A 23,589-nucleotide genomic window follows, 5' to 3' on the forward strand; every position below is an offset into this window, starting at 1 on the left:
GTGGTACAGCAAGTGGACCCACGTCCTGTCTCGTCCCCCAGGTCCTGTCGGTCTGCCCCTTGTCCGTCCCCTGACCGGATCTGGTGTCCGGTTTCTTGCCCGCCCACCACCCCCACCAGTCATAAGCTAGGTTTACCCACCCTACAGCATGCATCCTTTATATATAAAAGCCATGGTATTTTACCCAAACCGGGGAGACTCAATAACTCCTTTAACTCTGACTGATAGACTGCTGTGTATTATCAAAATGTCTGGCTCCTCAGGATGTTACCTATGTAATTTCTCCAGCGTGTCTCCCAGTTGCTCCCAACACATCACTGTCGCCCCCATCCATCTTATCTTTGTTCTGCTTGGTCTGTTGAGACTGGTTCCTCCCTTCATCCGGGACGACGACTCCTGTGCCCGCCTTACGAATGAGTGCCTCACGATACAGGCTGTTTTCTGTTCAATAAGGTCATTAGAACACACATATATGAGTCTATTATAAAATGACTTTAATTGATTAGGGTATGGAACAGTGGTGGTAAATGCTTGCAAACTAAAATACACAAGTAAACAAGCATTAAACATGCAACAGGTCTCGTCTTTGTAAAAGTCAAAGCAATTCTATTTGTAATTAGGTGGCTTTTTAGCTTTGGTTTTTATTAGTGTTTTTCAAACTTTCATGTACATAACATGCATATGTATGCATATATGTATATGTATGCATGCATTTATATAGATATATAGTGAGTAGTAGAGAAAGCATGGAACAGCCTCCCCTTCAACCTCAGGCACGCCCCAACAGAAAGCCTTTTCAGGAAGCTCCTGAAGACCTGGATATTCCCACAGCCCGATTCATTAGTTCTTGCAGCCATCTAATCCTTTCCTCACCGAGCTGGTTCTCCTGTATGCTCAGCGCCAAGATGCTCCTCCCGGAGCGATAGCCGCGCTATATAAACTCCAATAAATATCAAATATCAAATATGCAGATGTATATATGTTTATATATGTATGAATGTATATATATATATATATATATACACACATACATATATAAATGCATATGCATATATATATATTATATATATGTATATATCTGTGCAAATGTGTGAGGGTAGGTAGAGGTAGAGAGGTGTAGAGAGAGGTGTAGAGAGGTATAGAGAGTGAGTAGTACAGAGAATGTAGGGTAGTAGTGAGTGAGTAGTACAGAGTAGAGAGTAGAAGAGAGTGAGTAGTAGAGAATTAGAAGTAGAGAGTGAGTAGTAGTGAGTGAAGTAGTAGAGAGTGTAGCAAAGAGTGTAGCAGAGAGTAGTAGAGAACGAGTAGTAGAGAATAGGAGATTGAGTAGTAGAGAGTGAGTAGTAGAGAGGAGAGTAGTAGAGAGTAGTAGAGCGAGTAGTAGCAAATAGTAGAGTGAGTAGTTGAGTAGTCGAGAGTGAGTAGTAGAGAGTGAGTAGTAGAGAGTAGTATATTTACATAAACATGCAAAACGCATCTTTTATCTAATAAACAGATAGTAAAAAAACGTTTACCTGTGTGGCCACGTGTCCCTTTTAGCTCGCTTACTGCACTCCCTGGGGCTTCACAACCGTCATATAAACAACAAAAACACACAAATCACATGGGGAAAACAGAATTTAAAACAATTACAAACGTTGGCAAATTGAAGGTAAATGAAAACGTACCTTTTTTTGGGTAGCTTTCCACCGCCTTTGACTGCACACCCCTGACACCAAAACAAGACATGAAAGAAAACAAGCTACCGTAATACAGAATAATTAACTCCCTGCTACCGAAACAAGATGGAGGCCGTCTGCAAAAGAAAAAAAAAAGCATTAGAACAAAACGAAAACATTAGCAGATAAAGCATCACAAGTAAACGTCGCTTACCGTACTTGCACTGACCCGCCGGAAACGCACAGTCCTCCCCGCTCCCTGCTACTGAAACAAGATGGAGGCCGCCTGCAAAAGAAAAAAAAAGCATCAGAACAAAACGAAAACATTAGGCAAATAAAGCATTGCTTACCTTACTTGCACTGACCTGCCAGAAATGCACAGTCCTCCCCGCTCCATTACTGAAACAAGATGGGGGCCGCCTGCAAAAGAAAAGAAAAAAGAATTAGAACAAAACAAGACATGAAAGAAAACAAGCTACCGTAATACAGAATAATTAACTCCCTGCTACCGAAACAAGATGGGGGGCGTCTGCAAAAGAAAAAAAAAGCATTCAATCAAAACGAAAACATTAGGCAATTAAAGCATCGCAAGTAAACGTTGCTTACCTTACTTGCACTGACCCGCCGGAAACGCACAGTCCTCCCCGCTCCATTACTGAAACAAGATGGGGGCCGCCTGCAAAAGAAAAGAAAAAAGAATTAGAACAAAACAAAAACATTAGGCAAATAAAGCATTGATTACCTTACTTGCACTGACCCGCTGGAAACACACAGTCCTCCCCGCTCCGTTACTGAAACAAGATGGGGGCCACCTGCAAAAGAAAAAAATAGCATTAGAACAAAATGAAAACATTAGGCACATAAAGCATCGCTTACCTTACTTGCACTGACCCGCCGGAAACACACAGTCCTCCCCGATCCGTTACTGAAACAAGATGGGGGCCGCTTGCATAAAAAAAAAGCATTAGAACAAAACAAAAACATTAGGCAATTAAAGCATTGCAAGTAAACGTCGCTTACCTTACTTGCACTGACCCGCCGGAAATGCACAGTCCTCTCCGATCCCTGCTATTGAAACAAGATGGGGCTGCCTGCAAAAGAAAAAAAAGCATTAGAACAAGGTAGAGCAAAAGGCAAGCGCAGTCCCGAAAGTGAAAGAGGACCCATAAACATAAGAAACCTTTTGCAACGTACGGAAAGCAGGCGAGCCCGTCCCAGTGGGCCGTCTGAAAAAGCCAAAAATATACGTCATAAAAAGCTCTTTTCCAATGGCTGGCCACCGTTTAGCATAAACAGTGACGCCAGCCACAACGCTAGCCGAGTACTAAAAACGTTGTCATTTACATCGCTGAAAGCTCTAACTAACACAAATGTGAGACCGATTGCATTGCAAAGGCTTGTTTCAAGTTAAACCAAATCACCCATTCCCTCCTTGTTTCATCGATCTGCCTCACCCCTAGCCATTGAATTGGATAGTTTTGTAACTCCTCTTAGGGCCACTGTTTATGCGCCCCCAAAAGCAACCAGATCACTTGCTTTCTAATTCAGCACTCCCTCTCATGTGATATCACTGCTGTGCCTCGTGCCTGCATAGCTGCCAAGGTTTGAGAATACTATGTGTGACATTTTCATAATTTCAGTGTAATTATGAGTGACATCTCAACGACTAGGAGTGACACTTTCTCGCGAGTAAAATCAAGCAATGAAGACGAGGGGAACATATAGGTTACAGCCAGCCAGGGTGCTGTTGTGTGTAAAACAGTATGTCCCCTTTTGGGAAAATCCGAATATATGGCAGACGATGACACACACCAAAAGAGAAACGGTTAATGTTTGACACAGGCAACAAAAGGGGTGTGCAGTTATATATTTTTTTATTAACGCACCAAACATTTTGGGAGAAGGGGCACTTATTTATCAGTTTCCCAGCTCAGGATGATGTCCCAATAATCCTAAACACAAAAGCCTGGAAGGAGTAATACAGTCAGAAAGAGTAATGGTAGCAATATAGAAGGTGCCATGGCCATTCCTGAATGACATTCCGATTAGTAACTGCGCTGAAGAGAAGTCATAGGCATGAAGTAAACTTTATATATGGACTGTAGCAGCATATAAACAGGTAAGAGCTGTCAGCCAGACTATCAAAGACAGAGAGAGAATAAAAGAGAGCTGCACTCGAGAGACAGTGAGTTCTGTGGACTGATGCCGGGCTACAGCTGTTGCCTGGGCGATAAAATATAATGTGCACTGTTTAAAATAGTTTATTGCGCACGTATTTAGAAACAATTACTCTTCTAATTATATTGCCCAGTGACACTAATGCAGGTTACGATTTTTATTGCTACAGTGCTTCAGGATTGCAAAAGCAGAAGAGCTATTTTGTGCTCTCTACCCTGCGAAGTGAATGAATTCTTTATCCTGCACTTACCTTGCTTGGATCTTTTATTTGGCTCACCCAACAAGCTAATAAACTATAATACAAATTTTGCTTTCTATGTAACAGTCACTGTACTCGGGACCACCTCTATTCAGGAAAAACACCAACTTTTCCCTCGCAAAGCTCGAGGTTAGCACATCTCAGTAATTTGTATCTACATCACAATATCTACTGTTTATGAAAACATTGTCGCTCTTACCGTCATTCAGGTGAGGCAGGTATATGTCAGAGATAGCAGATTGGCTGCCTGGCTCCCATAACACTCAACCAATTCTGCCCTTGAACTTTTTGGCACGCCATATATTACAAGCAGGCTCGGGCCGTCAGCCACCGCGGGGGACGTGGCAATTAGAGTTTGCCCTCCCTCGGCCTGCCTCCAGTGATAGTCGCCCAGGCCTGGGCACTGTCCTGTCACTCTTGCGAGTTCCGGGCGAGGCCGCCAAGTAACAGACTGTCCTGACGGGTGCTATGTCACGACTCCGTCGGTCGCAGTAAAATATTGAATTCAAAGGGTGGGGGGGAATAACAACACGCGGAGGACGGGGTTGAAAAGAGCCCCGGCCTGGCACCATGATTATAATTTCATTCCCTCAGTGAGTCCTGGCGGCCGCTGCAACCGACAGTGAAGATAAGTAAGTGACTGATTCACTCCGCCCTGTCCATTGCACTCTCCCTCGGCCAGGCAGGCTCCGAAATTAATTTATAAAATTTGGTGCGAGCAGCTGCGCTGTGGACCGCTTCATGCCTAATTTACAGCCAGAGCTTACCGCAAACTGCCTCTCTGCTCCCTGATCTAATGCAACAGGACATGACGTCCCACGGCACCAAGTCCACAAATTGTGTCCCACACTCTGACTGGGCCACAGCTCTCGCGGTAGTAGCTATTGAGCGCTACTCTGCAGTGGCGCCGGGTAGGCTGACATAGTGACTCAGAGCTGCTCGGCGCCGCGGGAACAATCCCAAGAAGATACATTGTAGCACGGCCCACCAGGCATAAACTAACTCAGCTGGGAGCGCCCGAGACTGCGGCAGCAGCGCGCACAGGCAATTTACAGGCAGCACACTGCACTGACATCTGACACACACAGATTGTAGGTGGCACTTAACAGGCAACTCAGCCACTATGCTTTATGCGTGACATTACATTTCCGTGCGGTGATGCGGAACACCGCTCTGAAATGCGTTAGTGTCACGACTGATGCATGATACTTGACAGGACTGTGCCTGCAGGTCGAAGAAAACCTGGCTGGGCTGGCACTTGCCCAGTACCACAGCTGCTAAGTTCAGTATAATTTATCCAAAAGTTTCTACACACTGCCTTTGAGTAGTGATTTATTTTCAGCTGCTCTGTGTTTATTCCCCAATTCTTGTCTCTCCCCAGAAAGTGGCAGGGCAACAGTCTTTTGCCCATTAACACCAATCGTCCCTGACTGTCACCTGACGTCTTAACCTACACAATATTATACCACAGTTCTGTGTGTCCACACAAATATACATTCATTGCCATGCCAATTAATGTTGACGCTTCATATTACCCTATACAACATCCCTTTAAAACCAGACCTATTGACATTGCTTGCTAAACATGAAGCGAATCAACAAATACAGTTGGCAAGTGGCCAGACTTAAAAAGAAAAAAAAAAGCTTCGTGAGTGAAGTGTGGAATTCATGAGCGAATAAACAACGGATACGCGTAATGCAACGCACGAGATGAACAGTGAATAGCAGCAGTGCAGACCGGGAATGGAGGAGACGGCCGCCTGTGGTTTAGTGCGAATGAGGCGCGAGGAGACCTTGAAGAAGCCGAGGGAGGAGAAGGAGGAGGAGGCGGCGTAGACTTACAGCCTGCAGGGAAGGGGGAGAGGAAGAGGAGGGGACCAGAGGGAGGAGGCAGCCGCGCGCCGACAGCCGCGTGTCATCGCTGGGGGAGGAGTACGAAAAGGAGAGGAGGACGTCGGAGGAGGCTGCTGCGGAGAGAGCGACACCCGGCCGACTGCAGAGGCGGCAGCAGCAGCAGCGCAGCTCCGCCATGGGGAACCGTGTGGCCCGGGAGGACTTCGAGTGGGTGTACACCGACCAGCCGCACGCAGACCGGCGCCGGGAGATCCTGGGTGAGTGACGCCCTCCGGGGCGATGGGAGGCTGGATGCGCCCGCGCACGACCCCACCCCGGGGCTGGGACGGGCCCCGAAGCCAAATTGAGAGCGTGGGCTCTGCACACAGATGTGCAGCCGCACCCAAAGTAAACCGCAAGCTCTAAGCGCCTGTGGATTCTAAGAACTGCAAGGCTTGGTTTTTTTTTCTTTGAGCGCCTTCTGGATCTCTTGCGATTTGGAAGTTGTGCAACATTTGTGTCTCTCGCTTTTTTAACGTGAATAGACTTTGCACATACATGTTGTTGTCACAGCCACTTTTCTTTTCCACCTTGTCACATTGAACGATCCTGCCTACCTCTCTAGCTCGGTTGTCACGTGCGCTCCCTCGTGGAGTCATAGTGTCACACTGCCTGTGCTGTGACTGAAGCCCTATTCCTGTCGTTCACATCTTCTTGTGTTTACAGGCCGGGTTCGAGCCTGGGCTCAGCATGCTGTGACTGGGCAAAATCACTTAATCTCCCTGTGCCTACCAACAATGAATGTGTCTTTGTAGTATGCTGCTCAGCCAGGATGTGTGTATTTTTGATGTTGAAGTTTCGAATGTTGGTATGCTTGAGTCAGTTGCTGAATGGGTTGAGCAGAGCACAGACTGCTCCTGGTGTGGCTATCCTTGATTAATACTAAAATAAATATAATCTATGAATTTGCAAAGAATGGACAACCCACGTTTATTTCCATTACAGTAATGTAACTGTGCTCATGTAAAGCGCTTCAATACCTTCGGATCGCGCTATATAAAACTGCACCCCCCTCCCCCCAAAAACACCCCCTTATGCAAGCTCTCAATTTCCGCTTTTCCATGTTGTCACAGCCTCCTCTCCTTAATGTGTATGTCCCAATATGTCACATATCGCCTACATTCACACCCTCCCTATCCCCTGCAGACACGCTTTCTTGACCCCCGTCCCACCCCCCCCCCCCCCCCCCCAAATTTATGATTTTGAACCGGTTTCACGTTTCCTCTTTTTGTCCGGCGGCCTCCCACCCGTATGCTGACACATGGACCCACTTGTTGTCAAAGCCCCCCGCCCGGGGCTGCCGTCCTCCGCCCCCGGGCGGTGCTGGGCCTCTGCACGTCCCTGCCCAGGTCTGCCGCTTGTCTCCGATTGTAATCTCTCTAGACGGCCTCGGGAGAGCAAAATAAACAAGGCGGCGTGAGGCCCTGGTGTTGGGGCTGGCACCGGCTGCGGCTACCAACCGCAGGGCTGAGCTCTGCCCAGAGACGGCTTATCGGTCAACCCGTGCCCGGCCATATCATATCCCCGGGTGCCTGACGGTGGCCGGCGGTAGCCCCTGCCACCGGGGCATCGGCGTGGGCGGGGCCGCCAGTGTGTCCGTTAGCTTCAGATGTTTGTAAAATGGCGGCGCCCTGAGGGGCTGCACCTGCGGGAATCCCCCCTCGCCGCTGCGCGGATAGTTATGTAAATAAACTTAATATTCTGTTCTTTAATATGGGTTGTTATTTGTAAAATGCGGGCATATGTCTCTCTTACTGTTACAGACGATCCCATGACTGCGGGTGGCAGTTTTTTTTAATCTTTTCACTTAGTCTGTCACGAGCGCCTTGGCTCCGTTTCCTTTTCCTCCTCCCCCCAGGGCTGTTTCCGTTATTTCAGCAGCCCCCTCCCTTCCGGCAGGAGCTTGTATTCGTTAAACTGAGTCGCATCTGTGTGTGTGTAACGGCCACAGCGGCGATATTTCTGAAGGCAGTGCGAGTTTCTTTTAGAGGGTCAAAGTGGTTTTCAGAATACTTCCCCCGAGTAGGAATTTGGCCACAGGCCGGCTATATGGAGGCATATAGAATCCTCTCAACTGACTTAAGCAATTTTTTTTACTTTTCAACTTCCAGACATTTATTGTTTGTCTGAATTTGGCACACCAAGCAGTCTAGGAAAGGGCAGAACCTTTGTAAATCCCTAAAAAGAGAGCGGCCTGTTAGGGCCTTGCTCTTTATTGCAATTCTGCACACTTTGATATTGAGCAAGTCCTCTGTTTCATCGACCTGTTTTAACCACTTTTTACTTTTCAAACGCACCTTAAAAAGCACTTGCACTTTTTGTGGCCCAACATTGTATTTTTGCACTAAAATATGGAGTCTGTTTTGAATGCCATAAGGACATGCATATTAAGACTGGTTACTTGACAGATTGTCTTTACTGTTGCACATTTCTTTTTGATCTCCGATGACACTTTGTATGCTTTGTGAGGATGTTTTAATGTGTTTTTATATATTGTGTACTTTTTATGATATTGAAGATCGAGATAGTTATTAGAAATACTTGCTCATACAACAATCCCTGGGCTCTGCAAAGTGCACAGACCAGAGGTCAACTATTCCAGTTTCAGTTGTGATTCTGTGAATGTGCGTGAGTAGGCTGACTCTGTAAATTTTTATTTACGTGTTTAGGCCACACCGTAATTATAGGGGTAACACCCATTTTAGGGACGCCCCCTCACACACAGTTTTCATCCCTATTAAATCCCTGAATAGGCCTTCAGGGGTGTGGAATTTATTAAAATATCTACTTGTACATGGGGCAAGTTGCTTCATAAATCTACTTGTCCGGTCACAAAATCCACTTGTCCCTTTGGTGCCATGTGGTTCGGTGACGGATTGTGGCAGCAATCTCATTGTATGGGAGCTCTTGTATAGCCTCTCTGATTGTGCCAGGGCTCATGCCTAGGTGGTTTTTGAATGCTAGCAATCCCTTTGTGTTTCCGCGGATCTGCATGCTGGGACTGGGGGTAGTGGTGAGCGGTGGTTCCAGGGTTGGAATGCCCTTTGGGTCTGTGCAGATCTACTGACTTGCATGTTTTAGGGGTTTTCAACAACTCCTCTCTAATCTTTTCCCATGCTGAGAAGTGTTGGAGATTTGCTCCTGACAGTGGCGGACGTAGACCTTCTTCCAGAGTTGAGACAAGAGTGGTTGATGGGAGGGTGACCTTGCAAACACTCAGGTTTTCGCATGAGCTACACATGCATATTTGCTCATGATAAACTGCAGTTCAGAGATATTTTCCGGGAGTGCATTTCTTGCCCTACTTCTGTAGATTCTTGTGAATTCACAAAAGCCATATAGCTGCACTTAATGCAAGGACATATACCAGGGGTGCACTTTTGAGACTTTCTTTAGTAATAAGGGCCCTAGTTGGTCTGGCGTTGACAACAACCTTTTGTGTTTGTGAACCCCTTCGATGCGGCTGCGATTTTTCCCGTGTGCGGCCGCCGGCCGAACACGGGCGGGCCATGACGAACCCCAGCCGTCATCAGCACACGAGCACCGTAGTGCATGACGGCTGGGGTTCGTCACCAGCATGGAAGGGGTTACAATTCTCTCACCCGCTCTCTGTATTGGCTAGCTTCGCTGTGGGTGGCGGCGTTGGGCTCTTTCACTGGGAGTATAGTATGTTGGCGCACAGAGTGGTTTTGTTCAGTGGCAGTAACTGATGTGGCAGGGTGTGCTTTTTTTAGACCAATTAATTTTTTGTGCTTTTGCCATTGTTTGTTATAATGGTGAGGGCCCGGCAGCTCTCACACCAAGAAGGCTTTACAGAAACCATGAAAAAACAAGTCCCATATTGGCAAAACTAGACGGCTGACACTAATTTCAGACCTACTGGCTTTGCCAATCCTTGCTTATTTTCCTCAAGATCTTATTGAAGCTGGTTACACTGATTTTCCAATATGAGTTTTTCTGCGAAATACTAGCATGCATCAACACATTTTACTAAACGATCCTGCAAAGAAACGGTACCTGAAATTTCACAGTAGTTTAGCAAAACGTTTTTTTTTCTACATTCATTTTTTAAGGAACATTTTATATTGAAAGCAAAGACATTAATCTTTCTCTCAAACTTCTGCAAATATTTGCATCTAATCAGAGAGCATTCTCGGAGCATTATGCATAGCCTCATATTGCTAAACTTTGAAACCGTGAGTACACATTTTTATACTGTAACCACTGTCAGTAGTGCAGTCAGAACTTACTTTAATTTTAGGGTGAGCGCTCTAAGTAAATGTATTTCAATTATTGAACTATAAATACAAGTTTGAACAGAATTAACATAGGCACACAAATAATAACTTAACTTCAGGCAGTGCCCTTCCCTGGCCCTTAATTTGCTACTACAAACTGGCAGACAAAGGGTTTGTGTTGCAGGGGGTTGGGCCTACTTGTCCTAAGGACAAAATACACATTAAAACTTGTTGCCCTTGACCCCAAACAATATGTCCTGGGCGTCGGGCTATAGGAATTCCACATCCCTGCGGCCCGGCCTTTTGCCTTTCCAGTGTAGGCTGGTCACCCAGAGACGATGGGGCTCCAACCTGTTAATGGAGCCTGCCTACCACATTACTTTTAGGGGAGACTCCAGCCTGCCCACCGAAAGAAGAGAAGACTACCGCCTCCCTACTCCTGTAGTTCTTTCCCTGCGGTGAGGGTTCAGCCTTCCCTTCAACTGAAAAACAGTCACAGCTGGCATGACTCGCAGGTTGGGGGTAAAGGGGAGGGGGTCGTGCGGGGGGGGGGTTAATGTAATACAATAAGTTCAAAAACAAACAAACCATCCTTTGCTCTGGTCTGCGTCACGTCTCCTGCTCACAGGAAGCAGAAGCAGGCAGCCTCCCTCTCCCCTAAGCCAATCGCAACGCTGCAATGGCAGCATTGTGATTGGCTAGGGCACCGTCCGTACAGGCATCTATGGGAAGGCCGTTTTTCTCCATGCAAATGGGTGAGTGCTCATGACTGGTTTTGGTCGGCCCTGGGGCCAATCAAACAGTCAGCACCTATAACATTGGACTAGCCACTCCATCCCAATCTGCCCACCCCCAACCAAACCCTTCTTCTGCTTTCTTGCTGTGCGAGAAGCAGAAACATTAAATGGTATTTTTACCATTTTATGTTTCTGCTTCTCCCACTGCGAGAAAGCAGTGGGGCGACGCTCCTCCGCCCACGTGGAGGATCTGTGGCAGTCTGGTATAACGCCGGTTCTCAAGTAGCTGGTCATAATCGTGCACCAGAACGGGGCTAGGGAGAGTTTCAGCTTTTTGGTCAATTGGTTAATTAACTCATAGAAGGACCAGTGACATTTCATCCCTTCTATAAATAATCCTTACGGAGAGAGCACTTCCTCTATGTCTGCACTTTAAGGATAGATAACAGTCCTAGTGAACAACAAGCAATGAGCAAAAAATACAGCAACTATTGATTGTTCTCCTGAATCCCGAAAAACATCCTCCCAGGATTATTCACCTGTGCATTCTCCCCATCTGTATCCAGAAGCTTTTTATTGCACTGCATGTACGAAAGAACATATCAAAGAGAGACGTATGGTGCGATAATCTTTGCCATAGTGTCTTTCATAGAATCTAAACCACCTGTGACCGTAGTGGGGAGATTTTATATTCAGTCATAAGAATGGTGGCTCAATTATGACTTGTTAAATGGCTAACTACAGTATACCATGAAGCCGGGGCAATAGGCTTAAAATAATACATTTTAAAAGTTGACTCCTTAGACCAGTCTGCCGCTTTCATAGTACCATTTGAGCATCCTAAAGAGATACAAACCTTGAATGTCATTGCCCCTCCTTCAAGAATGTGCTCTAAAAACAGAGGGAGCTATTCCAGCCTTCCCCCATAATCCATTTCACTTGTCTGACCAAGGTAGATGAAATGAAAGCGAGTAAATGCTTAGATATTTAACTGTTGTATAGCGGAAGGAGGATGGAAAGCAGCAGTCTGGAATTCATACATTTTCCGTTCCATTTCAGTCCCCTCCCCGCCCCCCAGCTCTCCCTGCTTTCTAAGGGATAGAAGAGGGTAAACCTCCTTCCACTGTCCCCAACAAGGATCCATAGCGTCCTCTGGGAGTGTGTAATGGCGTATTAAAGTCTGAAAGCTGATGGAGGGAGCTCTACCTTTTGCAGGTTCCGGCAAAAACACAATTAGTTGAACACCTTACTCAAATTTTGTTGGGCTTTCTCCAGTAAAGCAAAAGTGTGCACAGATCTAGTGATCCTGAACAAACTATTCACTGAGAAGATGCTGATCTGCTGCTCCTAACTTTTTCTCTGCCATCAGTTAAATTGAGATCAATGAGCATGAATAATATCTTTCTGCGTTTTGCTGAAATAGATTCATTTGCATCCGAGGATGCAAATTGATATTTGTGTCCACCCTCCTTCGACGGGAAGATCCAAAGGTCATTGGCTGCAGCAGCTCCTCTGTGATTCCCATGATCTGAGTCAGCAGACACAATAAATATAGAAGCATATCCTGGCAGACCCAAAAGGCTTTATCCGTCTCTTTTTCGGTTCCTTTCCTTTCTCTAATGAGAAGGTGCCATGTTATGATCCTTCGGAGATGCCTCGTGTATATTTGCACTTAAAGTAAGCCTTTTCTTCCTTCTCCACTAACACAAGCGGAAGCTACATCAGTGTGATTTATCCTGAGCGTTTCTAGAAGGAGCCTTTCCCTCTCTTATCCCAGAGGAGACTATCCTGCAATCCTTACTCCACTTCATGCCATCTCCAGAGGCTGGTGACATTTTACAAAGTTAACGTGCAAGTACCAGAGTTGAATTGCACTGAATCCAGGGGTCTTAGTCAATCTCGTTATCATAGAAAATCGTGGGAACAATAACTGCTCCTACACATGAAAAGCTCAAGCACAGTGTGCGTTTTACAGCACAAATTTTCAGACAAAGTTGATTTTACACACCGATGTGGGGACTTGTCAAATGTTACAAAACATCCTGGTCTATCTAGTGAGCACAGTTCTTGTGTGGGTCTTCAATGTTTTTCTCTGCTTGTAACTATTTAAGAAAAAATAATTTGGCTGGATTGGTGCATTATGATTATGTTCTTACAAATTGTAGAATTGATTAGACGAGAGCTACCCTTCATGGAAGATCTATCTTAGTGGTCCAGACAGCAAAACTACACCTCAAGTTAATGATCTCTTGTTAGTTTAAAATGCAGACATGTATGTATGTATGTATGTATTTATTTATTTCTTTCAGTTTGTTTCAGTTGCAATTTTTCTGTTGACACAAGCACTTAAGAAATTGGTGCTCTATATACACGAAGCAGTGGTTGAATTGTGCTATACAGTTTTCAACCTACAGCTACAAAACATGGCATTCTGAAGGCAGTTCTAAATATGTACAGAAGGCATGATGTGTTTGAATCCATGTAGTAAGCTAGGTTTCAATAGAATTGCTCCAGATGAACTAATTTGTACTTGCATGTTCTATATCTTCTGCACTAGCAAAAGCATATCACATCAACCCAGTAGAAGCAAAGAAAAGTCGCTTTATTAATCTTCCCCCTGACTGTGCACCCTATGTGGTCGTCCTAACCAATGTCCCGCCTATCGATTTATCATCCCTCCTAGCCCCATGAGGAATCCCATGAATCACTTAAAAACAAAACAGTTTCATGGCTAAACAAGAGATGTGGCTTTCCAATTACCTACTCTGAGCAAATATTGTCTACCAGAAGGGTAAATTGGATTTGGCCGTCTAGAAAGACCTGTAGGGGGGACTGCGTTATTGTTAATTTCAAATACCCCCAACATGTTGCAACAGCCTTGCTAAGAGCAGCCTCCTTAGTTTCAATGTGAATAGTGTATGTGTGCGACCACTTGGCTACTTCTATACTCCTCTTATTAAAGCGCCCCATGACATTAGTAGAAGTAGACCATTTATTCCTATTCATCGTCCTGCCTCTGAAGTAACACAACTTAACAACCCTGTTAACTACTGTAGGAACGGGTTTGATGTTGTGACGCAAAATAGATTTGATTTACTATCAGGCTTGGAGGCTTGTGATTGACGTGAGGGCTCGGGGGAACAGGAAAGGGAGAGTTCGGCTGACTTGGGAGTTACAGAAGCCACGTGGAGAAATAGGAGCCATAACAATGTAATTTCCTGGAACATTGCGGGCTTAGGTGCCAAGATGCAGGATTTTAATTGGATTAGGTACATAAAACAGTATTTTATAATTTGCTTGCAGGAGACCTGGTCCATTGAATGTAATCATTTTTTAGAAGGGTATAAGGCATTTTACGTCCCTGCCATTGCAACCAACAGGGGAAGACCTAAGGGAGGGATGGTTACGTACATCTCTGTTGCACTGACTTGTAAAGTACGTTGAGTACCATCTACCAACCCTGGAATTATTGGTCTAATTTTAAAAGGAGAAAACGGTCTAGCTGGTCTGGAAAATGTTTATAATTCTATTAATCCATGCTCAGATTCTAGCCAAGTATCTGCTTTGAATGTTTTTATTAGTATGTCAATGAAACAGAGTCTTCATAATCTTATGATCATGGGAGACTTTTTAATGTTCACCCTTGTGGTGACCCCCTATTTAATATATTCTGGATCTAAACTGTGTACGATCTAATGGTTTACATTTAGGAAACTCAATTGAGGGGGAACTTAGTAACGATTTATTGAATGACCTGGATGTGACACTAACCATGGCCTTGATGGATCCTGACAAGAGATTTGAGATTCCGACTTTTAAGAGGCACGGGAGGGGAACTTTCATTGACTACGTATTAATCTCATCATCCATGCAGTCTTTTGTGGACTCTTTTACTATTGAAGACAGTGAATTCAGTGACCATAATCCGCTCACTGTTCACTTGTTGGGACCGTGGATATCCAAAGAAGGGCTGAACCACAATCAGGGCAGGTTGAGCACAACTGATGGGAGACGCCGACTTAGATGGTCCAAGATCACCCCAGATCTGCTGTACAAAGACATTAAAGTCATTTGTGCAGAGGAAATTACCACATGTACTCAAGAAGGCACACAGCCTAGTAAGGTCCTTGGGGCGTTCCAGACAATCTCACATAAGGTCTCTCAGCTGCTGTCGGTACCAGCTAAAAATGTAGTCAACGTGGGCCCAAAGTGGTTTAACCATGACTGTACCAAAGCAGCAAGTAACCTAAGGTTGGCTTTAGTAGCTAAACCAAGACAACAGGCGACTGTTCAACTTTTTCGAAAAGAATACAAATCTTCTATTGCCCCCCTTTGCCTTCACCAAAGGACTCTACCGATCAGCAAAGCATTAAACACCCATCCTTAACGCCCCCATCAACTACCACATTCCTGAACTGTTGGAAATAAACTACCGTCATGGCTCTGCTGACCCAGTACTTTTTCCAGCTACAGAGGTTTCTCCCACTTGCCATACCAGGAAAGGTCTTGGAGAAACGAATCCACGGATGCCTCAGAAACCACCTGCTCCTGGATAGAACACAATCCAGATACGGGCCCAATCACTTTCCAGAAACAGCACTTGTAGCTGCCAAAGATGACCTCTACACAATTCTTGACTGAGGAGACATGGCAGCCCACATTGCCCTGGACCTCTCTTCAGCATTTGACAGTCCCCATCCTCATAGAATCCAAGGACCTGCTCTCTGCTGGGTCTGCTCCTTCTTAACCGATAGAACACAAGCAGTCTTCCTAGCAAAACTGCAGAGTCCTTCGGGTTCCCTGCTCAGCCCCACCAACGTCAACCGCACACCTCAATCACACACCTCCATATCCTCTCCTACACAGGCGACACACAACTCAAAACTCCAACTCAGACAAGACCCCCTCCCCCAAATACAAGAAACAAGTTCACTGCCTACATGACTGAAGCCACTAACTGAATAAAAGCCATCTGTCTTGAGCTCAACACCGACAAGACCGAAATAGTGATCTTCAGCAAGAAAACCTCACTATGGGATTCTTGCTGGTAGCCAGCCAACTCTAACCCACACCACTAAGCTGGGAATAAGCCACAGCAATCGGCACATGACTGCACAAGTCAGTTTCGTCACTGCATCCTGCTTCCACACCGTAAATGTGCTGTTGAAGATCTTGAACGGAATCCTAGCAAGCTGGACTTCAGGAACACTCCCTATGCTGGGATCACCAAGTAACTCGCTAGAAGATTACAAACCCCCCAGGACTCTGCAGTCAGACTTATCCTGAAACCCACATGCAAAAATCGCAATTCACCACACCTCCGGGAGCTCCATTGGCTCCTGATACACAAACGTGCTAATTTAAAACTACAGACTGCTTAACGCCCTGTTCTCTTCAAGTTTTATGCAGACAATGGAGAAGCAAGGCTGAAAAAGTCTGATGAGAGCTGTGTTGAGAATGTTAATTTCTAGCTTTGCAGTGATTTGCCAGAGGCTCTAGCTGCACGGGGTTTTTCAATCTATAGAGCGACCTGCATGTTAAATGTGAGAATAGAAACCGATCATTGTTCGGCAGAGATCATATCGTCCTAGAACAGTAGTTTAACTACTAGTCTTCAGAATTAGTTGGCATTCAAGGAAATGCAACACCTGTTCCATATAGCTTCATTATTTATGAAGGGAAGTCATAGTATGACAAGGGGCAGATCTACGCTAGATCACAGATGTTCACAGGAGGAGAGCTATTTATGTATGTTATTTAAATGGTATTCAATTACTTATGATTATTTGATAATCTTGGCTGGGTCTGGCTCTATTTGGCAGACATTGGACACTGCTGGTGTAGTGAATGTGCATACTATGCTATTAAAAAGCTTGGGATTGTGCTCCTAAAGCACAAGGAATTTTTAAACCATATTATGACACTTTAAAGATCTGAGGTCTTTTTGGAGAGCGGATAAAACTGTAGGTAGGGATTGAACTGCCAGGCCATGTCCTCACAAAGCAGGATAACGTATACCAGTTGTTGTTTCTGCCACGGCGTCCTAGGTTAAGTGACTTTTGAAGACAGCACAAGTTTGAAGGGCTCACACACCTTGCTATCTGGGACGCGGCCCCCAGGTTTTTCCAGTGATTTCAGAATGTTTAAGCTATAGCATTTGCAGTGATGAATGCCGATAGTGAATGAGCTTCTGTTTTATAGGGAAGGGTTTCGCTTGTGAAATAGCCATTGTTTTATAATAACACTTGGAAACAGTTAATACATTATTTATGTGGAATCAGCCTTGTCCCCTCCGCCTTCATTACCAAAGGTGCCTTCATTTGTTACAGGATTACTGGTGCATTAAGAGCAGTGTCATGTGTGCGAAGCCCTCATCCGTTTTGTACGTGCCTCGAAAGTTGAATGGGGAGGTAAGAGGAAGGGCACACATGAAGTAGTTTTTGTGTCTTGGAATATGACACCACTCTCGAGATGTTGCTCTGTAACTAGGGAACATAATGCCTATAACTGACACACTTTAAAAAGTGTTCTCTTTGTGTCATTTACATGTTCCTAGTGAGTAAGTAACCTTTTGTAGCCAATAATACACTCACCTAATTGCTTTCTAGGGCAATCCAACTAAGGGCCAGATGTAGGTCACCCAATGTCTACTACAGTAATCTGCAATTTCCCATGTAACTAAATACCTCCCTTCAGGCTTTAGCAGATTGTAAAACCATAAAATATATTGCCTTTAATATTTAAAAAAGCCCTACTTTCTTTATCATAACATTTTATCATAAACCCATCACAACTAAGGAATCTGGCAGGTCTCCAGGGAACCGATAAGGCATCTAGCCTTCATCATTGGCTTGACACTATCCAACGCAGACCCACTGAAGTGTGCTCCAGCTGGCAACCATCAGGCAAACAGTTGTAAAATTACAAAGAAGTACAAAATTACAGTTGGCAGAACAATGTATAACCCCTCTCAAAAGGGCCTAACTACAATCCTCCCAGTAAAATTCGACTCCCAGGTTTAGTCTGGGTTGGTGACCAACACCAAAGCCCCTGACTATTGAGGTAATCTATAGATTACATATAGCCAAATAACTGTCTACAGACTTAATAGAACTGTCCACTGTTGGAGGCCTACTGGATTTAACAAATGCTTTCCATTTAAATAAGCCAGGCCTACTGCATTTGTCATAACTCTTCATGATAAACAGGCCAAACCTACACACCTGGCATAACACTTCACCACACACCAATCAAATCTGTAGCTTTTACCATTGTTTTTTTTACCGTGACCCAACACAGGCCTATTGTACAGAGCATAAACTTTCCCACAACGCTGCCATCAGGCATACAATCATGAAATTGCTAATGTATGCAAAATAGAGTTGGCAAAGCAAAATACCATCTCTTCTACCAGGGCTTAATGAGGATTCCCGCAGAGCAAATGTTCTATATTTACGGTTTGTCTACCACAGTAATCCGTGCTTTCAAGCACAAACTGCACTTTTAAGTCTAAAGTTAACAATGGAATGAGAGGGTACTGGGACAGGGAACGGCAATACATTCCTAATGACTGTCCTCCCATTTGTGCTCCTTCTATCAGAAATACACAATTAATTATATAGTTATTTAAGAGACTTTAAAGGCATTTTAATGCTACGTGTGCCCCCTGAAAGGTCAAGGAAGCCTTACTGCTGCTGGCATAGACAGATGGATTAGAAAAATATTCACTGCTGTGTAGAAGTGAAGCACTTTTGTCATGAAAGCTCAACCCGTCTGCCCAATCAAAACATACTCCTATCCACAAATGTGGGTGGAGCCAAACCCCTCATAGTAGTACTCCTGAAAACTGTTATTTTAGGTTGATCACATAAGGTCTGACATAACAAACGTGAAGAAGCTGAAAGAGGTCACTGACCCTAGCTAGGTATCTACTTTGCTGGCGTCAGTCAGTCGTGTTTTCATGCTGTGCTCTGGATATACTTGTGGTTTTCCAGCTAACTCCTAATATTGGGATTTGTGCCTTCTTTCCTCACTAATCTCACCTTTTACCTTGCTGCCTCTTCTAATACCCCTTGAGGGATAGTGAAGCAGTCACTATACCAAATTCATTGGGAGTTGCCACTGGGCAGAAGATTGAATTGGTATCTCCGGCCTTTTTAGGTCTTGCCTGGTGATGCAGCGCGAAAGCGCTGTCGCCAGCTAGATTTATTGTTATCGACTTGCCTCAAGTGGTACAGACCGGGGCACGTGCCGATTGTGGTCTGTGGACGCGCTTCTGAGACGTGCTTGCTACAATGTGTGTACAGCTGGTGTGCGTTAATTAGGATTGAGACAACAGTGTGAACGTGCTCCGGAAGACGTGGTAGCATTCAGCAGCATGTGAGGCGCCTGGCGGCATGCCGAGATAATTACTTCTTGTTTCGTGAGCGGGTGTCTCACTGGTGCCATGCGGTACAAGCTCCATTTGACATGAATTTTTGGGTGATCTAATAAATCGTGCTTAGTCTGCTGCTGCTCGTACGCTATACATTTGTTGGTTTTCAGCAAATCATTCATTTTAGTATGCGTAGCCTGCTGCTGTAGGTTGCAGTTATTTAGCTTTGAACAAATAACTGTAACGTGTGAAGACTGCCTCCCCAAAGAACCAGTGACTCCGTAACCCCTTCTGGGGATTCATGCCATGAACCCCCCCCCCCCCCCCCCCCCCCTCTTGTCGTCACAGCATGACAGCTGGATGTACTCCGAGGAACAGCGGTATCAACGAGACGAGGAAGAAGACGACAGCGGTCCCTTTAACTGGCAGGCGCTAGGAGAATGGGCGGAGCCAACACCGTCCTCAAGAGCCGCAGGAGAAGGTGAACAGGTGTGCTTGTTCACCTGAGGCTTGGGAGCAGAGAGTGGAGCAGAGTCGAGTGAGGAGTTGGCGGAGGAAGCAGAGGACGGAGTGACAGAAGAGCGTGGAAGACCCTTAACACGGAGGAGAAAAGGACAAGGGAAGACCCGTTGGCGGCGCGGGAGCCAGGAGGCCATCTGTAACACGAGCCGCCCAGCCGCACGCCAGGAGGTGTGTGGCTCACCGAGGTACGGAGCCGTATAGCGGGCTGGGTGGGAAGAAAGGGTGGGTCCGTGACGTGACCTCATACCCTGTGTGTCCCTGGTACTCCCTTTTACCTGTACTCTTCCCCCCCCCTCCCCCCCCCTCACACGACGTAGTGGCATTTGCACGAGTGGAAATCCCTCACTCCCTTCCCTTGCACGCTTGTATAATACACCCACAAGGACTTATACGTATCCTCTCTTGCCTTTCTCTAATACGGCTCAAGGCTACCCGACAGCACCACAGAACAGGACGAGCCTAACCCCCGGAGAAGTCCCGGACGTACCCAGAGGGTGGAAGAAAGCGCCAGGAGGAGGAGACGAAGAGAGCGGAGTTGGTCACCCCAGAGGGCCCACTTTCGAAAGACCTGTACTGACTTCCTGTATTCAAAAATAAACCCAGTGATCACAAATTCGTATCTTGCTCTTTTCTACGCAAGCCGCTACAAACTCATTATACGCGTCTTATCGCAAAAGCAGCGTCCAGTTAATCGTACTAAATGGATGTTTGCCGCGCACAAACTAAAGGTCTGTCACCGACTCGCAGCGTTAAAATGCTCTTGTGTCTATTAGTTAAACGCTAGGTGTACCAGGTCTGGGGTGGTATGCCCTCAGCCGGGGGACTCTGTGTCCGCCTACGCCCACACAGCATTATAGACAGCAGTGGAAGTTCCTCCATACACATCACTGCCATGCTGTCCTGCCTGTTAGCTAGTCACCGAAAGTAACACCTACGGGCCCTTGGAACTTAAATCGCTAAACAAGCTGTCTGTCAAAGGCTGTACAACACTATATGCAGTATACGTGATCATTTTTGGCAAGCAAATATCATGCTATAAAAAAAGAGTTCAACTACTTTATATGAAAAAAGAATCATTTACAAAACAAACCCTCCTAAAAGTTCTTCAACAGCTGCGAGCAAGATAAATGGAAGGGTGTTGCTAATGTATTTGTGATCGCTAACAGTAGTGCTTTTAATCTACTAAAAAAGTCAAGTAGTACAAGCACATGTACAAATACAGTAGAATACATTATCAAGAATAGACCTATTTAGCTACCACTTCACGTTATAATATGCTTGTACTGCTGCTCTCTGTGGCTTGCTAAAAAAGTCAACTTATAACCAAACTTATGAAGACATGTTAAAATGCATATTTACATAATGGCGCATATTTAACTGCTGTTTGGCCTCTTACAACGCATATAATGTGTTTATGATCGCTAACACTACAGCTTTGTATTGCTTGACATGCAAGTTCACTTATTTACCAGTTATAACAATGCAATAATCTAACTTGGCAACAGCATATGTTTTGCTGGCTCCTGTATTATCCAGCCATAAAAAGATTACTACTTTGTTGCATAAATATTTAACTTGCTCAATGCTAGTGATTGCATTGCAAAATGTTATAGCTTAGTTTACACAGCTTTATAAATGCATTTACATAGCTGAAGATGTTTCATAATATCAAGGTATATCATTTCACAATAGGCAAAATGTTATACCTTAGTTCCCACAACTTTATAATGCATTTACATAGCTGGAGATATTTCATAATATGTGGAAAATTCTTGATGGCAGTAAAATTATTAGTTCTGAGTGTAAGTAAACTTTCTTGCTGACAAAACATGCAATGAACACAAGTTTAACTTCATAATACCAGTACTGTAAATTATTTAACCAATAAAAGCTCTAAAAGATAAAAATAGCTGCAAAGCACTACCAATGGAAAAGTACTGACCCTTATGTTTTTTCCTGTAATTTGTCTTTAATGTAACGCCTGTGTTACCGTTATGTTAAACAGGTCAACACTAACGCTGTTACAACACACTGCACTCTAAAAGGCAGCCCGCTAACTTACACAGTAATTAAAAAATACCAATAGTAATACTTACTGTTTTCTGTGACTTTAACACCAATATACTATTATCAGCCAAATCCAGTAAGTAGAGCTGTAGCTGCCACTTCCCTAGCTATAACAAGCGCTGTCTTACCTGTAAGGCAACTGCCGGAGATGACGACTCCGTGGCGGTGAACTGTAAGTTGCAAATGAAGATGTTCTTGAACGCCCATACACCAGTACATACAGCAGTGCAAGTATGTCCACACGCGGCACTAACATGCTATTGTGTCTATTAGGTAAGCGCCATAGAGAACGGGTCCGCAATAGTCTCCTGAGCCGTAAAATGTGGTGTCCGCCTACGCCCACACAGCATTCTATGCAGCAGTAAAGTTCCCTCGTACACATTGCTGCCGCGCTGTCCTGTCTGTTAACTGGGCACCGGAAGCCCACGCAACATTATATGCAGCAGATAAGTTTCTCCGTGTACATCGCTGCCACGCCGTCCTACCTGTTAGCTGAACACCGGAAGTGACGTATTCGTGATAATGGAATCTAAACGGCAGAACAAGCTGTCTGTCAAACGCCCTACAACACTGCGTGCAGCGTTAAGATGCTACTCGCACGCAGAATTACCATAATGAATGGGAGTGGCAATCTCCCCATACGCAACACTATCACGCTATCCTGCCTGTGAGCTCAGCGCCATAAGTGACAACTTCGCTACGTAAATGTAAACCGCATGGCAAATGTCCGTCAAACGCCGCCTAATATACATGCAGCATAACCAGTGTATTTGCATGCAGTGCTTACTTAATTATTTATTCATATAGTGCGTTTTTATATGGCGTGGACTTTACCCGTATTTGTCAAAGCGCTTTACAATAAAAACAACACAAAGAAATAAACTATAACAGTAATAAGTTCCAGGTTTACAGACCATTGCCTGGAAAAAGGTTAGGCTAATCTTTTTGTTTTAAGTAAGCAGTTGAAACATTAAATTCCCACATAACACAATGGTGTACAGCCTCCACAAAGTTGCAGTTTATTTGTCGGTTAGCAAACCTAGGACAAATGGAAAGCTTTGTAGGTGATACAGGCAATATCTGTCTCAATGGGAAGCCAGTTCAAAAAAAATAACATGGATGTGATGTATTCACTTCTTATGGATATATAAATAAAACAAGCTGCTGAATGACGAACAGATAGAAGAGAAAACAGGTGAAATTTGACGAGCTATTATAGGGCATTGCAGTAATCCAGCAATGTCATTCTTATGAAACTCTCACTCTAACATAATATGAATACACCAGTACCTGCCACCCTGCCTATATCAATAGTACAATGCTGGTAAAATGCCGTCTAATTAATTACCACAGACCAAGCAAACAGGCATTAGCATTTATAAATACAACCTATGTACTATCCTTTTTAAACTGTTAGCACCAGAATATTTGCCTGCAAAACTATTTTTAAAATCCATATTACTACTTAATCATATTGTATACTATAATACTAATTGTGCAATATTAAACAAATATCAAACATATACCTGTATCATAATGTGTACTTATATATGCAAACATGTTAATGTTTACAAACCAATGCTAACTTTGACAAATAAAACGTCAATAAACCAATTACTCTTATACATTTACTTACTTTAACTACTGCAACATACAATATGAA

General features: G+C 44.6%; 1 protein-coding gene across 1 annotated transcript in view; it reads left to right on the top strand.

Moving 5' to 3' along the window:
- The first annotated feature begins 5,802 nt into the window (after positions 1-5,802).
- Positions 5,803-23,589, top strand: part of DEGS1 (delta 4-desaturase, sphingolipid 1) — a 54,897-nt gene continuing 37,110 nt past the window's right edge. Inside the window, exon 1 of the mRNA XM_086927966.1 lies at positions 5,803-6,206. Coding sequence (XP_086784092.1) covers positions 6,125-6,206 — 82 coding nt within the window. The 5' untranslated portion in view covers positions 5,803-6,124. The remainder of the gene's footprint in view (positions 6,207-23,589) is intronic.

Source organism: Lissotriton vulgaris, chromosome 6 (assembly GCF_964263255.1).
Source record: "Lissotriton vulgaris chromosome 6, aLisVul1.2, whole genome shotgun sequence".
NCBI classification, from domain to species: domain Eukaryota; kingdom Metazoa; phylum Chordata; class Amphibia; order Caudata; family Salamandridae; genus Lissotriton; species Lissotriton vulgaris.